The sequence below is a fragment of the Triplophysa dalaica genome, chromosome 5 (assembly GCF_015846415.1).
Source record: "Triplophysa dalaica isolate WHDGS20190420 chromosome 5, ASM1584641v1, whole genome shotgun sequence".
NCBI lineage: Eukaryota > Metazoa > Chordata > Actinopteri > Cypriniformes > Nemacheilidae > Triplophysa > Triplophysa dalaica.
This window is the reverse complement of record NC_079546.1, coordinates 25,960,572-25,985,874: the sequence shown is the minus strand read 5'-3', so window position 1 is coordinate 25,985,874 and position 25,303 is coordinate 25,960,572. Positions and strand designations below refer to the sequence as shown.

General features: G+C 36.3%; 1 protein-coding gene across 1 annotated transcript; it reads left to right on the top strand.

Moving 5' to 3' along the window:
- The first annotated feature begins 1,088 nt into the window (after positions 1 to 1,088).
- On the top strand, positions 1,089 to 5,774 carry LOC130420694 (uncharacterized). The gene is made up of 5 exons (XM_056748184.1): positions 1,089 to 1,315; positions 1,555 to 1,677; positions 1,827 to 1,931; positions 2,266 to 2,379; positions 2,738 to 5,774. Exon 5 carries the CDS (start codon positions 2,795 to 2,797, stop codon positions 3,764 to 3,766), a length of 972 nt encoding a protein of 323 aa, XP_056604162.1. The 5' UTR covers positions 1,089 to 1,315; positions 1,555 to 1,677; positions 1,827 to 1,931; positions 2,266 to 2,379; positions 2,738 to 2,794; the 3' UTR covers positions 3,767 to 5,774.
- Positions 5,775 to 25,303: the final 19,529 nt, after the last annotated feature.

Sequence of the window (25,303 nt, the reverse complement as noted above, 5' to 3'; positions counted from 1 at the left end):
TGAAATAGATCACGTCCATGCACACATCCAACAAGCCCAGGTCGAGGCGAATCGACTGCGCCAGCATCCTGAGTATATCTAAATACTTTCAAATACTTGTCATAAATAATTACTTTTCCACTACAATAACTTTACTAATAAATATAATAATATTGTAACAAGGCTTAAGGCCGATTAATTAGCAAGCATTATTTTTAATGCAAAGAGTGGACAACGTTTTATAGCGGTTATATCAAACAGAAAAAGACACTTTCTAGGAAGCATCAACAATAGGTGCCTAAATTTACTAGACCTAATGCTAGCAAGTCGGTATTGTGTCAGTAATCCACGTAACTTAGCTATCATTGATCTAAATGCTAACAAACGTTGAAATGATGTTTGCGTGGGAAAATACTTTCTAAACCCAAAGTGATCTTAAAGCTAGTCACACTCATTGATAAAATGAATCAGCTTACCACTAAGAAGTAGAATTTTTGCTGGCAGTGTCTTGGTCTGTCCATGTCTGCTGCGACTTGACAGACGCACCTCTACATAGCCCTCTTCGCTTCGAAGTTGCTCGCGTGAACCGACCACGAACTCTGATAGTCTGTGCTCTCCTAAAATTATATCGGTGCTGTCCACTTTCACGATATCAGAGTCAGGGAAATAAAACAAAGCATACTTTGGAAACGACATGACTCCTGCTGACATTTCTTTTCCGTTGGTCGCCCAGCCGAAATGACCGCTCAAAACGTCAGTTTTCAATTGGCTGTCTCTGATTGGACAGTTAGTGTTAATATGATTTGAAAGGCTTTACTCTTATTGGTCAAACTGAATGCCCTGCGAAATTGCATTCACTTCAAAAGTAGTATAAACTACTGTTGATAGTATTAATAATTGCTGCTTCCGTCGCCATAACATCAGTTGGAATGCCTCTGTCGCTGAAGTGACAATAATGAAGAAATATAAATCTTACCTGGACTCACAAGATAATGAGATTCCAAAAACGACAAATCACCGCTTTAAGAAGTTGGCTGCAAATAAAGAGGTATGTTTTATTTGAATGTTTTTTTAGTTAAATATTATTTTCCAGCACAGTTTGAAAATTGTAGCCAGACTTGCAACAAATTATATATATTATTTTCTTTATTCTGCATGGTATTCCTGCTACATACAACATGCTGTATTTGCACGTCTGTCTGTGGTACACAGTATTTCTACATCTTTGTCATTTTCTTTTTTGCAGAATTCACGCCGAGGTGGTTACAAAGACTATGTGTGCTGCAATGATTCTGAATTACCAAGAACAACTGAATACAGGAGAAGGAAAAAACTGGTAAATAGGCATAAGTATCTATAGACTGTAGTTTTCCTGTAGCTCAGTGGTAAGAGCATTGTTTTAACAACGTAAGCTTGTGGGTTGGATCCTAGGGTATTGCATCTTGTGATTTTTTTTTTTTTTATTTGAGTATTTCAAAGCCTACTGCTAGTACTAGAGATTTATATTATTATTAATTGATTCATGAAGCTGCAAGGTAAAGTTTATGATACTTACAGTAACTTGATATTTTTCAGCTCCCAGTCAATTTCAATAACAATGAGTCCAGCAAGGAAAATAACAATGTTCATTATACTCAGTGCCCAAGACCAGCAAAGCGATTCAAATCGGATAACCAAGAGCAGGAAATACTTGAGTGGGTAGGTAAACGTTTATCAACATCAGTTTTTTTATTTTAAAATTTTTACGTCACAGATTTAAAATCAAACAACATATAATGTTATATGTCATATAATGAAAAAACAGTAATCCATCATTTGGCCTGCATATGTATATGTATGTTTTATAGAGTGTTAATGAAGTGACTACTAATGATAGCAGAGGGCTGCCTCACCTGACCAATTTGTGCCAGTCTCCTGAGATTCATCATCAGGAAGCCGACTTACACTCTCAGGTAAATATATTATTATTTGTTATGTACATCCACAATTACATTATACTGTATGTGGCTGGATAGACTACTGTCACAACATGACAATATTATATGACTTGGCTTTTATAAATTGGGTTTTGGAACTGTGAGGGTTAGATGAGTTTATTTTTGTACATGTCTGTACAAATACAGACATAATTGTTACAGCTAGAGGAAGTGGCTTTGAAATATTTATAGAACTATTGCAGGTCATTTAAATGGGTCATTTTAAAATTCTAAACATGTCTCTAAATTTGTTCAAATAAAAGTTGTTTGCAGAACTTGCCACTCAGATATACAAATCTTTATTCAACAGACAATTAAGGACAGGCCTGATATTGTCTGTGGTGGACACCAAGAGTATACTGATTTGCAACTAGCACCTGAGATACCTCACCTGAACCAAGGACCAAGCTCAAATCCATCACAGGTAAATTATTGATGGGTGTGGCTAAAATCCTGCATTACATAAAAGGAATCTAATTATTACGATTGGCCCACACCATTGGAAAATAATTTATAATTGCATTAAACACAAACTTAAATAATATAGTTGCACATTACATTCTTTATAGAATTTTATCTACCAAGTACCTGGAACCAATGGAGGGTTTCAGGTCAGTTTGGTGCAAAATTAAATGAAATTGGTAAAGAGATGGATCCTGGACAGTTTTCGTTAAAACTGTTAGATAGATCACTGTTTTTCTGCATTATCACAGGCTTTGTGCAAGTGTCCATCTAGTTACTAATCTGTTTGTTAATTCATTTATTTATTTTTGTTGTTGTAGGGATCAGAGGTGGATGAGCTACTTTACCCAGGAGCACCTGTCTCCAGAGGTCAGAGTATGATGCTTTTAATGTCCTTTATTTTGAGACACAACCTCTCAGGGACAGCTCTGGAAGACCTCCTCAAGTTGTTTAATGAACATTTCCCAGGAACTGTGCCAGCTACTTCTTACCTATTTCATAAAGCTTATGGTCAGTTTGGACAATATGAATCACATTTTTACTGCTCTGGATGCACAAACTATATAGGTAAGGTTAATGGTCAGACACAGTGTTCTGTATGTCACATGACGTTTGATGCAGACAAAAATTTAAAAAACGGGTCGTATTTTCTGGTTTTAAAATTATCTGGACAAATTAAGGACATTCTGGAAAGTCCGAAGAATACTTTAGAGAGAAAAATGTCAACTAATGGCATTATAAATGACATAAATTCAGGAATGGAGTATGAAAAGCTAATCAGGGCTGGTAAAATTGATAAAGAGGATGTGAGTTTATTGTGGAACTGTGATGGTATCCCAGTTTTCAAGAGCTCAAAGTCTCAGCTATGGCCCATTCAGTGCCAGATCATTGAACTGGATCCAAAAGAACGGAAAAATAATATCTGCATTCCTTGTATTTGGTTTGGAGAGAAGAAACCTAACATGGCAACTCTGTTAACTCCATTTGTTGATGAGCTTCAAGAACTGGAGCAAACTGGAATCAAATGGACAGACACACAGAACGAGCAACATTCATCTAAGGTGCATGCCCTGATCTGTAGTTCAGATTCAGTGGCTCGTCCCCAAATTCGAAACACAAAGCAATTTAATGGCATATATGGCTGTGACTTTTGCTATCATAAGGGTGGGAGATCATACTCTTACACATGTCCTGAACTGTCATGGTTCCACCTCTCCTTGTCAGGTATTTCTTGGTTTAGAGGTGGAATCATACAGAATCCTCTGTTTCATGTGGGAGAGAGACGATTTCATCTCTCTCTTGTCTCGTCATCGTTCCTACCCTCCTGTTCCCTAGTTTGTGTTGATTAGCTTTCCTTGATTGTAATCCCTTGCACCTGTTCCCTCTTGTTATCTTCCCTATAAGAGTCCTCACGTTTCATTGTCTTGTGCGCGTTCATTGTAAGTGTTACCTTGCATGTTTTAGACGTGTCTGTATGCTGTAGATGTTTACCTTGTTCCTGATGAGGTCTTGCCTGGTTCCTGTTAGTCATTGTTCCTTGTATGCTGTTTATCAACCCTGTGTCTAGTAAGTCTTAGTTTAGTGTTTGTTCCCAGTGTTTGTTTTGTAGTTTAGTAAGTTAGTGTCCTTGTTAAAGTTTATAGTTTCTCCTGTCTTGTTTTCCCCATTGTGGGTTTTGTTTTGCCTGTTTTGTCTTGTTATTTGTAATAAATAGATCTGTTTACCCCTTCACCTCCTGTTGTCCTGCCTTGCAATTGGGTTCCCATTGAGATTCATAACACTGAACCATCTCTCAGATGCGAATCTGAGCATTTTCAACATGCTATGGCTGCAACTCCTCAGCAGCCTGTAATGGGAGTGAAAGGTCCCTCTCCTTTAATGAAACTAGCAAACTTTAAGATGGTTAATGGGTTTGTGCCTGAATACCAGCACAGTGTTTGCCTAGGAGTAACACGGCAGCTAATGACATTATGGCTGGATTCAACTAATCATGACAAACCATGGTACCTTGGCACAAAATCCGAAGTCATTGATAAGCAGTTACTATCAATCCACCCTCCAGTAGAGTTAACTAGAGTTCCAAGATCTGTAAAAGAACGTAAATATTGGAAGGCCTCTGAATGGAGATCGTTTCTCCTGTTCTATGCTTTACCAGTGCTTTGTGGTGTTCTTCCTAAGAAATACTGGAACCATCTTTTCCTTCTTGTTTTTGGTATATATTCTCTGCTTCAGGAAAATATATCAATGGTTGAGGTTGATAGGGCAGAGAACGCACTAAAGAAATTTGTTAGGGAATTTGAGAAGTTGTATGGCAAAGAAAATATGACATTTAATGTGCACTTGATGACACACATTTCTGCAAGTGTGAGAAACTGGGGACCTTTGTGGGCTACATCCACCTTTTCTTTTGAGTCTTTTAATGGCACACTCTTGAAGTTCTTTAATGGAACCACACATGTCCAACAACAGATAGTCAAGAGATTCCTCAAATGGAGAGACCTTACAACCAAGGCTGACAAGCACATGAAGAATGCCAAAGACACAGTCAAAAAACTGTTCTATCATATGCAGAACAGCATCCAAGAAACAGCAAAATCAGCACAACTGTCAGAGAAAGTTCGGGTTTTTGGTAATCCTCATTTAGTGACAATTCCAGTACGGCACATCCTTGCTATAGAGGATCTCTTTGGTATCAGGGTACAGCAAGGCCTTTATTATGATCGTTTTCTTATTGACGGTGTACTTTATCACACAGAAACTTACACAAGGCTTCAAAAAAGAAACAACTCTGTTGTAGAATTAGCTGATGGCACGTTATGCACGATTCTGAGCATTGTGGCATTTAATCCTAAAGGTTGTAACGAACAAATGAGTTGTGTTTTGGTTAAGGAGCTTTGTAGGTCTGGAAGACAGCTTTGTAGGGATTCGGACATTAACATATTTTCCAAGTTTATCCATGAGGTTAAAGTGTCAAACACTATTTACGCAGTGCGTACACTGTCTTTAAAACGGAAATGTGTTATGATTGAGTTGAAAGACAAAAAGTATGTCATAGCTCTGCCAAATAATATTGAAAGAGACTGAAATGATTTCAGTTATATTACTGAAAGACTTTAATTAATTAATTTATAGTATATGTAAAATGCTTTATCATTTTTTTCTATTGGCCATTCATGTGTAGAGCACATAAATTGTAAACTTTAAGATTTATTTTTTTGTTGGTGTGTATATGATGTTTTATACTGTTGTGGGGAAAAATGGGAACTAAGGTTCGGATTCAAGTTTGAACTGGATTTTTCAAACTGGCTGTGTGATTTAAATATTGAAAGTCATGATGTTAAATGAAAGTGTCTTGAGTGAGTAAAATGTATGGTGAACATTGTTGTTACTTGTAAATGTAAATATTTGGCTAAAATTTGACATCTTGATACATTTACATGATATATTGTATATGTTTTTAATGTGCGATATTTCAAAAGTACTAAAAGTCATTTTGTTGTTGAAAATGAAAAGAAAAATATATAATTGTAGCAAACCAATAAAGTAAATGAAAACTACACATTTTGCGTCTGTCATATATAAATATGATACAAGTACTCAGAAGTGTTGCAAAAATATGCTTTCTTTTATTTATTAAATATTGAATTAAGTATATGTTTAATACCCAAAATTGTTCTAATATACTTTTTAGAAAATAGTTAAAGTACTTGTCTATAGTGCATTTCATAAAAGTGTGATTTAGCATATATTTATTACCAACATACTTCTTGTACACTTTTTATTAATACATTGAAATTATGCTTGTGTATTATGCATTTCATAAAAGTGCAATTTATCATATATTTATAACGAGTACTTCAAGTACACTTTTAAAGATGACATTGAAAGTATGCTTGTGTATAGTGCATTTCTTTAAAGTGTAATGAAGCATACATTTATTACCAGAGTACTTCAAGTACACTTTTTACAAATGTATTCAAATACAATTCAAGATATATTTATTGCACTTCGAATAAGCATGTTGAAAATACAAATGCATTATAAACGTACTAATTGAAATTTAAGTATAGTTATAATACAATTAATTCTACGTATTTTTCACCTGGGTTACTGTGCCGAATATTTGCCAAGTGTGCCCCACATACATTTTAAGATAACTGGGCAACATTTGCCATGTCTTATATGGCCCACTTAAGGCTTACAGCCACATAAGCCATAGCTTACTGTGCCGAATATTTGCCAAGTGTGCCCCACATACATTTTAAGATAACTGGGCAACATTTGCCATGTCTTATATGGCCCACTTAAGGCTTACAGCCACATAAGCCATAGCTTACTGTGCCGAATATTTGCCAAGTGTGGCCCACATACGTTTTAAGATAACTGGGCCACATTTGCCATATCTTATATGGCCCACTTAAGGCTTACAGCCACATAAGCCATAGCTTACTGTGCCGAATATTTGCCAAGTGTGGCCCACATACGTTTTAAGATAACTGGGCCACATTTGCCATGTCTTATATGGCCCACTTAAGGCTTACAGCCACATAAGCCATAGCTTACTGTGCCGAATATTTGCCAAGTGTGGCCCACATACGTTTTAAGATAACTGGGCCACATTTGCCATGTCTTATATGGCCCACTTAAGGCTTACAGCCACATAAGCCATAGCTTACTGTGCCGAATATTTGCCAAGTGTGGCCCACATACATTTTAAGATAACTGGGCCACATTTGCCATGTCTTATATGGCCCACTTAAGGCTTACAGCCACATAAGCCATAGCTTACTGTGCCGAATATTTGCCAAGTGTGGCCCACATACGTTTTAAGATAACTGGGCCACATTTGCCATGTCTTATATGGCCCACTTAAGGCTTACAGCCACATAAGCCATAGCTTACTGTGCCGAATATTTGCCAAGTGTGGCCCACATACATTTTAAGATAACTGGGCCACATTTGCCATGTCTTATATGGCCCACTTAAGGCTTACAGCCACATAAGCCATAGCTTACTGTGCCGAATATTTGCCAAGTGTGGCCCACATACGTTTTAAGATAACTGGGCCTTATTTGTCATGTCTTATCTGGGCCACTTGCCACATTTGCCAGAGTTAACTGTGCCGAATCTTATCCAAAACTGGCCCACATATGTTTTATAATAACTGGGCCATATTTGCTGCCACATATGTGGGCCACTTTGGGTTTAGACCCAGATTACCCTTAAATGACTATGCCGCATTTTTGCCAAAGGTGGCCCAGATTTGTTCTCTGACATTTGGGCCAAATTCACCATTTAATACATGGGCCACATTAGGTTCACATCCAGATTACACTTTGCCATTAGTGCCACATCTTTGCCTTAAATGGCCCACATATGATTTGGGATCTTTGGCCCACATTTTTTATTAAACAGGTGGGCCACTTCTGGCTCACATCCATTTAGTCTGGGCCGGAAGGAGACCACCAGTGCCGCATAATTGCCTACAGTGGCCCACATACGTATGCTATCTGGGATTGGCATCTCTGGAAAAATTGTCCGTAGGGTGTGAGTGCGTGAGTGAATGAGTGAGTGTGTGTGCCCTGCGATGGGTTGGCACTCCATCCAGGGTGTATCCTGCCTTGATGCCCGATGACTCCTGAGATAGGCGCAGGCTCCCCGTGACCCGAGGTAGTTCGGATAAGCGGTAGAAAATGGATGGATGGATGGAAGTTGCCACCTGTATGCATTTGCTTTTTACTTATTTTTTTTACATTTGAAAAAGTCCTTGAAATTCTATTTTATAATATTTTTTTTAAATATTAGGAACATTGTTAGCAACTCTTAAAACAAATCGACCTACCTTTAGAAATGTCTGAAAATTATTTGCATCATGAAGCAGCGGGGAAAATACTTTATAAAAGTGAGTAAGCAGTCGTTATTTGTAAGGCATAACTTAAGTAAATTTTTACGGCATACTTCCATTATAAACATATTGGTTCATTATATAAATATTTGTTTGCATGCTTTAGGCCTACATTGTTGAACTGTAATGATGAACATGTTAAGAAATAGTCGAATCACAGAATAACAATAACTGCAATGTGATCTTTTCATGTCAATATTAGGGCTTAATGTGGTCCAAGACAGACGTAAAAAAAACAATTTATACGGACCAAAAGAAGACAAATTTTCGACGTCGATTTTTTGGCTAATTTCGACCAATTTTCGACGGACCAAAAAAGGACCAAATTTCGATGTCGATTTTTGGGCTAAAAGACGGCCAGCACGGGCCGACTTGATTTAGCCCAAAAAAAATGACGTCTAGTGCTGGGTGGGTAGGCTATGGCGTAGGCCCGATGCAGAAGTTCTTATTTTAGGCTGAAATTATTTTACTAAAATGGTGTACGAGAAGACCAGGGTTCAAACTCACAGATGTGTCTAATATGCATCTTAAGCGACACGAGCAAAACTCAATTGAGCATGACAGACGGTGATCACGAAGACCTTTAACAACAGCATCGCGTTTGAGAAACAAATGATCTGCAGAGGAAACTATGATGTTCATATGTTTATAATGTTTACTTGTTAACCTCATATATACTGAAGATTATTTAACCTTTTTAATTTCTTTAATACCATCAAGTGAATGGAATTCAGACTTTCACTAATCTATACAAGTGATGTATCACGTAAGTGTTTTTCCTAATGTCTGTCATTAGACTCATTTGCATTGACTCATACTGCAAATCACTTGCTTCTGTGTCTGTAAAGATGTGAGATTATTTCCTGAGAGAAATTGTTTAGTGATTATAAATTTTGTGACAGTGTGATCATAAAAGCATCATTTACTTGATTCTCCTCAAGAGACTTCTGTAGAATCTCCATTAAGAGATCTTTTATCTAAAAATAACACTGAAAGTAACCACTCTTTTTCACCACCAATCTTTAACCACAAAGTAAAAGATTGTTTTATTTTGGAAATCATTTTCACTAAATCTTATGTTTCTGAATCAGTTGGACATGAATAATCTGCTTATGAATCTCAACAACGTTGATGATCAAGAAAAAAAGCTTCATGGTGCAATGCATGCTGGGTAACATCATAGTACAAAACTCACTCATGACTCCCAGCATGCATTGCAGTTGATCTGTTTATCTGAATTAGTTTAAAGAGTTTGAATTAGTTTTTAAACACCAACTTAATCATAGTCAATAGTCAAGATCTCAACTGAAGCAAACACTGATCACAGTAATGATAGATTGTTGAAATGTTAACATTAATAGCGAGTGCAAAAGTTGAAAACCTTTCTAGTAATCAACATTATGGGATGAGGTGATGGCTACACATGTATGGCCAGTCCTAGGGAGTCAACATCGGGCCAGTGAGCTAATTCTCGGGGTCCATTAGTGGCCTCATTTGTTTTTCAGACACGGAGCTGTTGTTAAAGGTCTCTGTGATCACCAGCTGTCACGCTCGATTGAGTTTTGCTCGCGTCATTTAAGATGCATATTAGGCAAATATGTGTGTTTGAACCCTGGTCTTCTCGACACCATTTGTGACCCTGGACAGCAAAACAAAAAAATGGGTCATTTTTTGAAATTGAGACTTACATAATCTGAACACTGAATAAATAATATCTATTGATGTAAGAGTTTATAGAATAGGACAATATCTGACTGATATACAACCATTTAAAAGCAAAGAGAGAGCAAAGAAATCTAAATAATGAGAAATTTGCCTGTGAAAGGCAATCCACTCACAAAAATAAAGTTTTTGTATATTTAGGGTAGGAAATTTACTAAATATCTTCATAGAACATGATATTAACCTTATATTCTAATGATTTTGACCCATACAATGTATTTTTGTCTTTTACTAAAAATGTTCTCGTGCTACTAAAGACTGGATTTGTGATCCAGGGTCACATTTGAGTAAAATACCTTCATCTTAAAATAAAAACTTCTGCACGGGACTTACGCCATAGTCTGAAGTGCAACTCTCCAAAAATAAAACAGCGTCAATGTGGACAACAAGCGCTGTGGCGATGGTGTCAGGACACATACACATTTCCAAAGGTAGTTTCTTGATAAATTACGTGTTTTTCTGTATTTAAATCAACTTAACCTGCAAAAGTGACTGTTAACCTGTCACTCTCACTGCTAAATGCTTCTCCCACAGTGTACACAACAAACCTCTTCTTCTTCAGCTCTTGTCTTGGTTACATAAGCAACACGCCTGTGGACACTGATATCCAGTGACAATTGCCTGTCGACGCGGACAACAACACTCAAGTATAAACAACTTTATGTTTATTTACAACATTATAACCGGCAATCCACAGCAGGCAGTCAGTTTGGGCACAGGATAGGTCACCTACCAAAACTTGTCTTTTGCCCTTGAAGTAGCTGCAGGAAGGGTACACCATGTGAACTGTTGTCTCAGATTTTGAAGTGTTTTTATTACTGAATTCATTATGTATCATTGAAACGGCCAAATTTATGAAAAACAGCTTTTCATCTCCCTCCAAAACTCACTTCAATGGATCTGCTCTTCTAAGTACGTAGGGAACATGCGATTGGATTCCCCTGAAGATGCTACAATAGTGTTCAGTTTTTGCACAGATCAATTGATTCACATTATAATACTTCAGTTAAACATCAAGGTGCAGTGATAACTTTTGTGCTGAATGTAGTAGAACTTTTGACTTTCATTAACTCAACCAAATATCTTCATAAATAGGCTATCTTCTTAGAAGATACAATGTCCCCCACATCTTGGATGGAAGGGTGGTGAATAACGAACAGCAATTGTATTTTTGAGTAAACTAAAAATTAAATAAATTGAAAAGGCACACATATTGGAAGACAATTTGTGTGTGCATGTTTAAATATATGACCAATATGTAACGTATAAAATTAACAACATGCAATAAATTACAGAAATATGAAATATCAGATGAAATGGGGATATGGTAAAAATTTGGTCACTTTTGGAATCTGGCTCTTAAATAAAAGTAGTTGAAGACCTCATGGGCTACGGTTTAGGTCTGACGTAAAAAAAAAACATGCTTTGGTCGGCACAACTCATCAAAATAAAGTATTTACAAGCTTTAATTCCATCATATTGTATTATATATCATAAATAATTAGAATTATTTTTAGTGTATTGTGTACTCATGTTGTCAAGTTTGACTGAGTCAAGTCACACAAGACACAATATAAACTTGTCTGATAAGTAAATTTCTTTATTTTCAACTGAAGTTTTTTTCTCAAATGGTGTCGAGAGGACAAGGGTTCAAACTCACAGATGTGTCTAATATGCATCTTAAATGACGCGAGTAAAACTCAATTGAGCGTGACAGACAGTGATCACGAAGACCTTTAATGTATGAAAAACAGCGTCGTGTTTTAAAAACAAATGATATTCAGAGGACACTCATGGAAACTATGATGTTCAAGTCCTGTCATGTTTACTAGTTAAACTCATATATACTGAAGATTATTTAACCGTTTATTTTCTTTAATACCATCAAGTGAATGGCATTCAGATATTTGTTGAACAATGCAAAAAATGTTTTACTTACGTCTGTAATGAGATGCATTTGCATTGACTCAAAATGACTTCTGTCTCTGTAAAGATGTGAGATTATTTCTATCAAGAGTGTTTATGGATTATAAAATCTTGTGACAGTCTGATGATAAGAGCATCATTTATTTGATTCTCTTCAAAAGACTCCTGTTGGGCCTCCAGCGATCGATCTTTCACACCTACCATATCCCTCCCTGCTTAAATCCACATGAAGTACATGCTTTTAATACCCAGAAACACATGTGTGACCCTGGATCACAAAGCCAGTCTTGAGTAGCACAGAAACATTTTTATTAAAAACAAAAATACATTGTTTTGGTTAAAATCATTAGGATATTAAGTAAAGATCATGTTCGATGAAGATATTTATGTCCTAACTTAAATATATACAAACTTTATTTTTGTGAGTGGATGTCCTGCCACAGTGCCCCTGATGAACAACTATAAAGACCCTTTCTCAATACTTAGATTTTTTTGTACTCTCAGATTTTAAACGGTTGTATCTCAGTCAGATATTGTCCTATTCTAGCATCTCATACATCAAAAGACATCTTATTTATTTAGGTTTCAGATTATGTACAAAATTCAAATAATTTACGCATTAAAACTGCTTATGTGATCCAGGGTCACACGTATGTACACAGACACACATATGAGCCAATCCTGCAGACTCACTGCACACAAAATGCAAATCAGTGTCACTATGTACAAACCAAAAACAGGTTTTGCATTTAGGTGAATGCACACATTTGTGTAGGACATTAAAGCTGAAATGTTGAGACTGAACAAGCAAAGACAGTCTGATGTTCACTCCTGAGTGTTGTTGAAGGTAAACTTGTGTTTTCTTCTTATAATTCAAACCAGTCACTTCACTTTGAGTCACTTTGTTCATTTTAATGTGTTTGTTATGATTCAATAAGATATTTTCATCATTTCAGATTCATTTCATACTTGTTAAGCCATCAGCAATGGAAAAACCCATTCATGTGCTGCTGTTCTCAGGTCAGTGTGACACTTTTCATCTAAATGTTAAATGTTTGAATTTATGTTTGTTCAATTACAAAACTAATTGAACTTTAAACTCAAAATAAAATACAAATATGAAGTGAATAAACTTTAAAACATACGTGGATTGATGCCACATGTGAATATTTGATCAGTTTGTCATTTAAATCACCATTTGTTGTAAGAAACCAAAAACTATTTATGGAAAAAAACTAATACAAAGTTCATTTCAACTTAAAATTATTTATTTATATTCAATAATATTGGAAATTTGGTTCAAATGTGATGTTTTTCAGACTTAATTCAGTTTTTCACATAGAAATAAATCAATTTAATGAGGCGGTTTGAAATCAATTGTGTTAAATGATCTGAATGCAGCAAGACTTTTATTTGTTTATTTGTTGTAATTATGTTATTAACATTTAATCAGTATCACTTTCACACCTGCTACTAATGTTGAAAAATATTGAAATTTCATTGAATCACCTTTATTGTGATTAGAGTTTGCTTTACTTGAGCTCTTGACTCTTGTGGTTTAATGTTGAGTTTATTTCTGCTATTGTAACAGTGTGTTAAGATGAATGTGTTGTGTTTTAAACACAATGAGATCAGATGATGACGTCTAAGTGATGATGCACATTGTCTGAATGTCTATTAATGTGTAACATTTGTCCTGTGATGTCTGTGATACTACAACATGAGGCTAAAGCAGTTTAATGGCTGTGATATTTTCATAAGAATCAACACACATATTCACAAACTGTTATGTAACAACTAAATTGATTAGACACACAAAGGCTTCAGGAATTAACATATCACATTGTGTTCGGCTGTGTTTCTATCACTACACACATGATGAAACATGAGCCTCTCGAGTGGACCTTGATGATGAGATGTGATTTTGGCTTTTGTCTTAGTTTTCATATATAATGACAAAAGACTTTTAACTTGACAATTTATTGTGTTGATTTGAGCAGTCAGACAGATATATATGGAGCTGGTTTACACCTGTGTTCTCATGATGTGAGCACCACTGACATCTGCTTCAGGTGTGGTGTGTTCTCTTAAGGGGGTCTGGTGCTCTCAGAGATGTTTAAAGTTCTGGAGGAAACCATTATTCCACACAGTGGGGGTGCTTTTCTCCTTTTTCTTATATAAGCGGCAGGAAATGTGTTTGAGGAATAAGTGGTTAGGAGACTATATTGCTTTAAAACATGCTTTATTCTTCCTGATTTCAATCTATGTAATGTTTTCTTCTCTTTTTGGATTGTATCTGATGGTAGAATGATCTGCTCTGGTGCTTCACCTGGTGAATCTGGTCTATTAGAGTCAGTCTCTCTTATAGTCACTCCAGAGAGGAGGAGGGTGTCAGTGTGTTAAACCTTGTGCTGGTTTTGTGTTACAGCAGATGTTTTGTTCATAGTCAGTTTGAGCAAATGTGTATCTAGAAGCCTGGATGTACAGTTATGTGATTCCTTTATTCAGGTTATAACTTATGAACTTGTGAGCTCAAACCTCTTCATATGTCTTAATAAAACTCCTTATGATAATTATCTTGTGTTTCAGCTGAGTCTTCCCATCACCTCTCTTGACTCAGTGCTTTACACTGTTAGCTCTTACCTGCTGTTTCTACAGTAGTATATTGTCAACACTGTTAACAGATAGTTACTGTAGATCATACATCTGCAAAATATCTTATTGAGGTTAAATATGTAAGTCACCATTAGTGTGATCAGGGTTATTTTAGTTGGACTGTTGGCTCGCATTATTTAAAACGGTTGTCCTTAACTGTCTACTCAAAGAACATTTGTCTGCCAAAAAATGACTTAAGAAATGGCAGGTAAGGGCTAACGGTGTACTTTACCATTGGGTTTCACACAAATTCATCAAGAATCACCATATTAAAAGGTTGATACACTGAGTCTTGATGAATTTGTGTCTTATTTATAAACGGTTGTAATGTTTACGTGTGTAATTCATTTAGAAGATATTTATAATATATGTTTGTCTCAAAACAGCTGAATCTCACTCTCTACTATCATACATGCAGCAGCACAACACTGTTCTCATCCACATACAAACAGTGTAGAGTCAAGAGCTCAACTAAAGCAAACACTCATCATCATAATGATGACTTCAAATGACAAACCAGTCACATCTAAACCTCTAAGATCACAGTTTGAGCACACAGTGAGTTTGCTGTGAGGTTACATTGTGACCTCATCGTGAGCTTTCTGTAAACTCATGTTGACATCACTGTGAGATTGTTGTGACATCATCATGTTGGCTGGGTTATTATTGTTTATAACCATTTAAAACAATGAAATGTTAATGTCTGTTGTCAAAAAATAAATTGCAGGTTTAACACTGATCTCTCTCTCTCTCTCTCTCTCTCTACAGTACTCTGTCTGTTCATTCAGAGTATCTCATGTGAATATGTTCTGATACGGGAGAAGATGACTTGGAATGAGGCACAGGTTTACTGCAGACAGCATCACTTTGATCTGGTCACCGTTCAAAACAATGAAGACTGGACGAATGTACAGAGAGAAGTTCAACCAGCATTGACTTCAGCCGTCTGGATTGGACTCTACAATAACATTTCAAGCTGGCGGTGGTCATATCAAAATGAAGACATTTCATTCTCCAGATGGTATGGAACTGAACCAGACAACAGTAATGGAAAGCAGGAATGTGTCATTATATCATCTAGTGGATTGTATGACAAATACTGCACTAATGTATATCCCTTTATTTGCTTCAAAGGTATGACATAAGACCAACACATGTCAATCACATTAATATTTTAATTAATGCATTGTTATTGGATTTATTTCAATTAAGTAATATGATTCAATCCTCTCATTGACCAGAATGCATTTAGCAGACACTCTAGCTTATTAGTATTATTATTATTATTATTATTATTATCGTCCCCAAAATTTCTGACTGCTACTCCTCCTAAAGCTTTCAAGCTACATCCACAAATCTTTCCACGAACCTTCAAACTGGTCTGACTTGAGTTACTATATCTTATTAAACTGACCCAGGTTCTGGTTTTCGAAAACCGGACTCTCAAAACCACAAAATTTCCCATAGACTTAACATTGGGACAAACTTTGACGGCTCATAACTCAAAGTAAGAATGTAGTAGAAACTTGCGAGTTACCACATTTGAAGAGTCTGGCAGCCTCTATAAGAACATAACTCACAATGGGGTGTCAGTTGCACCCCTGGGGTGTAAGAGCCCCCCAAATTTCCCCATATACTTATAATGGAAGAGGAAATATGACCATATAAGGCGTTACAACTGCGGCACAACTCCTTGTCCAGCCCTGGGAATCTCAAGGTTGGACTACTGCAATGCTCTCCTTGTTGGTCTTCCTGCAAAGGCTATCAAACTGCTCCAGCTGGTCAAGAACGCAAAAGGGCTCATGTGACATCCCTTTTCATCTCTCTCCACTGGCTCCCCGTCGGAGCCCGTATCAGATTCAAGTCACTAATGCTTGCCTACAGGACTTTCACTGGATCTGTACCGTGTTACTTACAAACCCTACTGCAACCCTACACCCCATCAAGATCCCTGCGTACAGCAAACCAGCGGCGTCTTGTATTGCCTTCTCATAAGAGCAGTAAATCGCTCTCCCGCTCTTTCTCATTCACAACTCCTTCCTGGTGGAACATTCTTCCTAACTCTGTCCGTTCAACCACATCTCTCACAACATTTAAAAAAAACTACTTAAAACCCAACTCTTCTGTGAATACCTGACAGACAAATAATTAAAAAAAAACTCACTAACCCTTTCTCTCAACAGCTATTGGTCTAGCTTTAGTTGAAACCAGTAACTTTGTATTGGCACCTTATGTATTATGGCTCCTGTATGACATATCGCTTATTGCTCCCTAATTCTTTGTTAGTCGCTTTGGATAAAAGCGTCTGCTAAATGACTAAATGTAAATGTAATTTAAATGTCCCGTGTTGAATATCTTCGCAGTACAACCACTTAGAGACATGGGGGTGGGCTCATTTTACTCAGGCAACCAATCAGTATGCCTGAAACGTCATTAAACTACAAAGCCACGCCCATAGCAACAAAACATGTTAACTTAGCAACCATTTAACAAGACCTATATCTCTACATCAGAACATCGTAGAGACATGGGGGTTGGTTCCTTTCACTCATAGCTTAGAGTATAATCAAATGACAGGTGCTAAGCCACACCCATAGCAACCAAACAGGTTAGCCTAGCAACCGTTTAGCAATACCTATATCTCTGTATCAGAACATCATAGAGACACAGGGGTTGGTTCGTTTAACTCATGGCTTGGAAAATCATACTAGCAGCATGCTAATTGTGCTAGCGAACATGCTTATCATGCTAACAATATATTAAGCCCAATTTTTACACACTGGGGTCATATTATTTTTTCCATCATGTTAAAAAAAGTTTAACAATAAACCTCTCAAACTATTTCAAACTCTTCAGGACAGGCTTTGTCAAGCAAACATGTAGTTTGTACTCGAACATTCCAATCTAGTTTTATTTAATTATTAATAAGTTTAATTAATTAGTATTAATTAGTTTATTAATAATGAGTAAAAAAATATTTCCTCGTGAAAGAGAATTAGTTGTAATATCATCATTTCATCATGGCTCAGTGTTAACAGAGCTCTTGTGAATCTGGTCCCTGGTCAGTTCCCAGTGTTAGTTGCTATTGTAACTGAGTTTGAACTATTTCAAGTTTGCTCTATGAAACCGAATCCACCGGCAATAAGTTTGACAAACTCAAATCAGCCTGTCTTATTATCTTATATCTTGTTTTATGAAACAGCCCTCAGAAAGACCAGGAAGACGAGCATTGCATTAGTCCAGTCTAGAGATTATAAAGGTCTGGACCAGAAGTTGAGCAGCATGCTCTGTGAGATAAGAACCGGTCTACCAAACAAAGTTCTTAAAGATTATTATCAAATAATCAAAAAAGATCAATTCAATTGTCCAGCTTGTTTAGTGATGTTGAGTGTTGATCTGTTGATATGAATAGTTTGTTGATCGTCACCGGTGTTGAGATGCATAAACTGATCTTTGTGTCTGTGTGTCTAAACTATGAGATGCAAAGTATAGTAAAAGAGGTAAATTAAACTCACGTGAAAATGTATTTTCTTTGATGTTGTCCTCTAATGGTGTTTTTCAATCTCATCTTTCTACAGGGAATGAAACAGAAGCTGACAGGTTTGTTTTTGTTAATATCCGAAAGACCTGGCATGAAGCTCAGAGTTACTGCAGACAACATTACACAGATCTGGCCATCATTCACAATCAAACTGAGGATCAAGAGCTGATGCTGAAGATGTCAATGACAGACATTAGTGAATCATGGATTGGTCTGTTCAGAGACTCATGGAAGTGGTCAGATGAAATAAATGTTGTGGACGTGTCCTCCATTAACTGGATGACTGGACAACCTGACTTGACGGGCGTGAACCAACCCTGTGGTGTTATACGTCCTGATGGTCTTATAGATGATCAACTGTGTTCAAATACTTTTCCATTCATCTGCAAGACATGTAGGTTTTTATGTGTGATCATAAACTACTCACAACACAAACATCATAAATACACAGAATGAGAGAAGAGACTTTAGACAAACATAGCTGTTGTTAGTCAAAATAAATAGTCTGACCACAAATGTTCTGTTGAAAATATTGATGTCCATTTTGTATTAAACATTAAAGACAGTGAGAACAACTGATGAAAAACTGTCAGATTGATGATCATATGACACTAAGCAGTCTGGATTTAATAAAGCAATAAGTCGTGTGAAGCAGTGGGTTACAGTGTATTTTATAACAGCTAAGGGCGTTGTTGTACAACATGAAGCGGAGTCAATAAAATCACTTTAGCTGTTTTAAAATGCACTGTAACCCACTGCTTCACACGGCTTATTGCTTTAATAAAACTGCTAATCCATATGTGTGGCAAGGTTTCATAAAATAGAGTAAATAAAATGATATTGAGGCTATGTAGTGCAGTCAGCCGTTATAAATAATTTATAAATTATTATAAATAATAATAATGTGTTGAGACTTGTCTGTTGTAACTATCCCAGTGTAAAAAGAAAGTCTCCTCGAACAACAAGTCAGCACAAGAGAAGAAAATTCTGTTTTAATGTCAGATGTGCAGCTATTGTTAGTGTTCTACTGTATTGATCTGATTTGTCCTTCAGAAATGTATTTTTTGTTTAAATGTTGAAAGATGAAGAAGTAAAGAAGGAGAAATGAAATAAAAAAATCATAATAAAGATTTACATATATATAATCTGTTTTGTGGCTAGTGAAAGTTCCACCAGAAACACTCGAGAGACAATATGATGAATTAATGATTATTATTTATTCATTTTTCCTTTGTGTATTCTAAAGAACAGTTGCTATGAAAACAAAACACATGCAGCTGTTGCGTTAGAAAGATTGGCTGTAGATTTGTGTAACTGTTGATGATGATGTGTTGTGACTCACACTTTATATGAGTTGAAAATTAATACAGTTTTTAATCTTCCAGCACAGACCAAGAAACAGATTGTGAGATTTGAGCTGAAATCTGGTCAGAATGTCAATGATCCTGCAGTGATGGAGACCATCTTACAGTCGGTGAGTATTCAACTATTTGTGTTGAAAGTGTGTCCTACACAACACAATGAGCTGACACACAGATAGTAGAGTTTTTCAGACTCACTCAAACATGTTTGTTACTGGATTAAGACACAATCACACTTGACTTTTTGTTCCATTGACTTCCATTCATACTCATGAATATTTGTTAGAAGATATTTTGCACTTCGCTGTGTTTCAAAGTTCAAGTTTTTAATGAACACCTTAATATATACATTCAAATATACACAAACATAAACAAAAACTGGTCAGAACTCAAGCTGCTCTCCTTCATGCTGTCAATGCGTTTGACTTTGTCAGAAAACACCTTCTGTCCTGAGACAGCTGGTCTGGATTGTGTTAAATGAGTAACTGTGTGTCTGCAGCTGGACTTCTGTCAAAAGCAACTCTCGTCTTCTTTCATTTGATTGTTCATCTCTGTTAGATTCATGAGCGCTTGTAGAAAGCTGAGGTAGATCAACCGCTAGATGTAAGTGTACCAGACGGTCTCTTTAAATGACACAAAACTACAGGAGCCATTGAACAAATAGTTTATTTAATACAATAGTCATTTAATAAAACAATAAAATAAATTAATATTAATATAAATAAAATAGTTATATTATTAGACGATAGCCAGACTGATAAACAAACACAGACTGGAAGTTAACTGCAGTCCAAGCAGAAACTGTCATGAGACTCAGAGGGGAAACCAATTGCAGGCAGAGACGGTGGATGAAGGGATTAACAATATGTATTAAAACAAACAAAACAGGCAAAACAAAACCCACGAGGGGAAAACAAGACAGAGTTATATATTTAAACAAAACAAGAACAGGGAGAGGGACTAACTAAACTACAAAACACACACGTGAACAACACCAACATTAACTAAACTACACCTACAAGACGAGGAAACGGGAACTCGGGAGACAAGGAACTTGAAATAGCAAGACTATCACAGGAACAATTTACAACAGCTTACAAGCAAGGTAAGACTTACAATGAACGCGCACAGGACAATGAAACATGAGGATGTTTTATAGGAGAGAAAACAAGAGGGAACAGGTGCAAGGGATAAACAATCAAGGAAAGCTAATCAACACAAATAGGAAACAGGAGGGTAGGAACGATGACGTAGACTTGAGAGAGATGAAATTGGCTCTCTCCCACATGAAACAGAGGATCCTGTATGATTCCACCTCTAGAACAAGAAATACCTGACAAGGTGAGGTGGAATCATGACACAAACAGATGATAAAACAGTCGATTCATGGCTCCAGTGAATATATATTACCCAAAATTGAAATTCTGTCAATCATTTACTCCAAAACCTGTTTAAATGTATTTGTTCTGCTAAACACAAATGAGGATATTTAGAAGAATGTCAATAATCAAACAGATCTCATCTCACATTGACTCCCATAGTATTTACAGAATGTTCACTATAATGGCAATAAATGTTGGATGAGATCTGTTTGTTCGTATTTGGCTCTTGTTTGTCCGTTTTCTCTGAATTGTTATAAAAGGTCAACCACTCAAAATGATTGACGGATGTGAAAAGCGCAGAAAAACGAACCCGTTCCGAATTTATTTATGATGGCAGAAAATATCGGAGGCAGTGTGTAAATGTGATTGACACAACGTGAGGTCATATCTATTTTTTTACGACTCAATGTTCAATGGTCTTAAGAGTGTGTGTCATGATTGTGTGTATTGTGTAGATTCAGCAGAAACTGACAGATTTGGGCGTACACAATGACACAACAGTGACCTGGAGAGTGCAGCCTGATGGAAATGTTTTCACACCAAAACATGAAGATAAAGAGAAACAGAAAGTGTGTACAGACTTCTGACCGATCACGACACAGTCGTTGTGTTTAAAGACGTCATTTTCATCACTTAAGAGAAACTTTGAAATACATGATTTATAGGATTTGTTATTACATGTAAACGTTTATAATAACTTCAGTTAGTCTCATTATTTTGTTATCCAGTCAAATATATTTAGTTATGCTTGATTGATCTTATAATTCAGCTTTGAAGATGTGTGTTATTAATGATATTATAGTGATAGTAGCGTGACAATCTATTAAACTACAATCTAATGATTACAGATTAACACAATGACATGTGACAATGTGAGTTAAATGTTTATATTCTGTGTGTTTTATCTTGTGTGTTTGTGTTTGGTGAGGTGTGTAGACTGTAGCATCTGAACATGTAATGCTTTTAGATAAATACTTTTACAACATACAGTAGTAGTATTCACAACATATAGTAGTAACCATGTGTGAAGGGTAATTCAACATTTTCAAACATGTGGTTGTTTGAGAACATGAATATAAATTAAAGCTTCTTTATAAACACTAAATAGACAAAATGATCTATGAAAATATCTGTGTTGAAGTGAACTGTGCAAATACATAAAAAAATAATAAAACATGTTAAACATATTGTTGAATGATGTTTTTCTGTGTCAATCGCTTCTGTCTCTCAACAACACAATAAGATATTTGTATATTTTGTGTAGTGGACTCTGTGCTGGTTTGTATTGTCCGCCTCCAGTATTCCTTTGGTTTTTCCTCCAGCTGATGCTGTGATGTAAGTGTGACGTTGAAACTAAAAGGGTCTTTGGTTTACTTCATAATTTGGAAAAACATCTGCAAACTTTATAACAGCATAACAGCATAACAGAATAACAGAATTATATTAGTGAATGTTTTTAATGGGGTCCTATATTAGATAAAAAGATAATATTTGTAACACAATTATACTTATCATGTGAGGCGACAAATATTTCCCAAATAAACTCAGGTTCGGTTCATATTTGCTCTGCTGTGACAAGTGCACTTTATGAGCATTTTCAGCAGTTCGAACATACATTACCTCAGGGGTCAAGATCCCAACTCAAGGAAACACTGATCACCATGATGGTAACTTTCTTAAAACGCTTAAAACATTTTTTTACGTATTCAAACATGTGAAAAACCTCTAAGGAACGTTCTTATAACAAATTTTTGTTAGCTGGGTTGTATTCCAGATTGTATTTCAGGTTGTAGTTGATATGTTTCTCTGGGTAAATATTTTTCAGCAGTGACGCTGTTTGTTAACAGCAGATGTTCATCACTAATGACTCAATCATCACTATAATAATAATGAAACTCAATACAAATTCTGTCAAACTGGAGCACAGAAAGTTGATGGTTTTGGGATAATCTGGGCCAGAATTGAAATGAATTGTTGTTTATATTTGGTTCAGTTCTGCTTTATTTGTTTTGATGTTTGAAATGTGGCATAGCTTTGGCATGCCTGTGGCCCAAATCTGGAGCGGACCGCACAAGTGCCATCATTCCACGCCATATGTGGGCCAGATGAGTAAAGTATGGGGAATAAGGTGAGGGCCAGATTTGGGCCGCAAAAATTTGCTATCTGGGTTAGCTCAACTTGATTTTGTTGCGTTTGTATTAAGTAATATTAAATTGTTTATTATACTTAAAAAAGGCTGCAAGTTGATTCAACATAAAAAGTCCAATGCAGCCACTTGCCTCATTTTTTATAAGTTAGATCTAGGTATTACTTTTTACAGTGTAGAGAGTTCCTGCCTCAAGTGGAGGCGTTCAAGTATCTGGGGGTCTTGTTCACGAGTGAGGGAAGGATGGAACGGGAGATTGACAGACGGATCGGGGCAGCTTCTGCAGTAATGCAGTCGCTGTACCGATCTGTCGTGGTGAAGAAGGAGCTGAGCCACAAGGCGAAGCTCTCGATTTACCGGTCAATCTACGTTCCTACTCTCACCTATGGTCATGAGCTGTGGGTCATGACCGAAAGGACAAGATCCCGGATACAGGCGGCCGAAATGAGCTTTCTCCGCAGGGTGGCCGGGCGATCCCTTAGAGATAGGGTGAGAAGCTCGGTCACTCGGGAGGAGCTCAGAGTAGATCCGCTGCTCCTCCACATCGAGAGGGGCCAGCTGAGGTGGCTCGGGCATCTTTTCCGGATGCCCCCTGCATGCCTTCCCAGAAAGCTGTTCCAGGCATGTCCTACCGGGAGAAGACCCTGGGGAAGACCTAGGACACGCTGGAGGGACTATGTCTCCCGGCTGGCCTGGGAACGCCTAGGTGTCCCCCTGGAAGAGCTGGAGGAAGTGTCTAGGGAGAGGGAAGTCTGGGCATCCCTGCTCAGACTGCTGCCCGCGACCCGACCCCGGATAAGCGGAAGAAGATGTATGGATGGATGGATGGATATATACAAGAAACACTTTGTGTCTTTCTTCAGATGCTGCTGACAGCGTCTGTTTATTAACATATTTAAACAGTTCAGTCATATGATCAGTTCTCTTCAGTTCATCTGTTTCATTCTTAACATTCACATATTCTTAAAATAACAAGAATAGTGATTCTTAGTACATATACACTTAATAATGTGGATACGAGTATGAATCCCACATGTGGTTTCCACTTGTTCAACATTAGATTGTTCTTCACCCACACTGTTAAAGATTTGACTAAATATTGTATTTATTTTTAACTCTAACATTACAGTAAATTCCTGTGAGACAGTCATCTTGCTTTTGAGTTACGTTACACAGTAAAGATTAATGAGAGTGAATAATGAAGTGAAGATCCTTGATGACATTTACTGATAACAAGCAGAATCACTGAAGAAAAGATAAACAAAACACAACAACTACAACTGACTCACAGTCACACAACTTTAGATGAACATCAAGTGTAAATAACAGATGAACACATGAAATCTGTCAAGATCTCACCAGAGAATGAAATAAAACACCATTAACATCTTCCCTTATTACAGACACCACTTTCACTTTATCTGTCATATATGTATACAAAAACTTTTTTTAAATGAACAGATCTTTGCTTTGCAGAAAATGTTGATCAGTGTTTTCTTAAGTTAGGCACTTGATTCTTAAAACTTGTTTATTTGTACATTACGGTTCTCAGTAACATCAGTGCTATGACGCTTTTGTCACAGTGCTCTACTTCGCCATCTGGTGGATAATAAAAATCCCTACACCGACTGTGTCACTCAGATGTTGTATTCATTGAATGTTATTATAATCTTTATTAGTATATTTAATATATAATTTAACAATATATAGCTTTAGAACTCAGAGTAACAAAGTAAAATAAGCACATACAGTTCTTAACATGAGTAACATGAATAATAATTTAATATATATGAATACTTCAAAACAAATTCAATGGTGCATTCCAAAAATTTAAAAAAATACATCAATCTAACAGAAAACAATATGATTAAAAAAGTTTGAACCAATCTCTGCATATATATATAAATAAACAGTGTATATATATATATATATATATATATATATATATATATATGATAAGTAATAAATTATTATATAGTGTGGATGTGGATACAATTTTAAAGTGTTTGGTTGGCGTTGCCCTGAAATCCAATTTTGCCTGTAAACGTTAAATACAACATATTAACCCACAAAACTAATGGATACTAAAATACTCAGCGTTCTTAAATTGTGTAAACTATAACAACACATACAAATGTAATAGAATATGAAAATCTAAACTTAAAACAGGTGACTTTTATTAGCATTTTATATACTTTAATTATCAATACAGTACGTAAATAATATAAATTAAACTAGATTGTAAAGT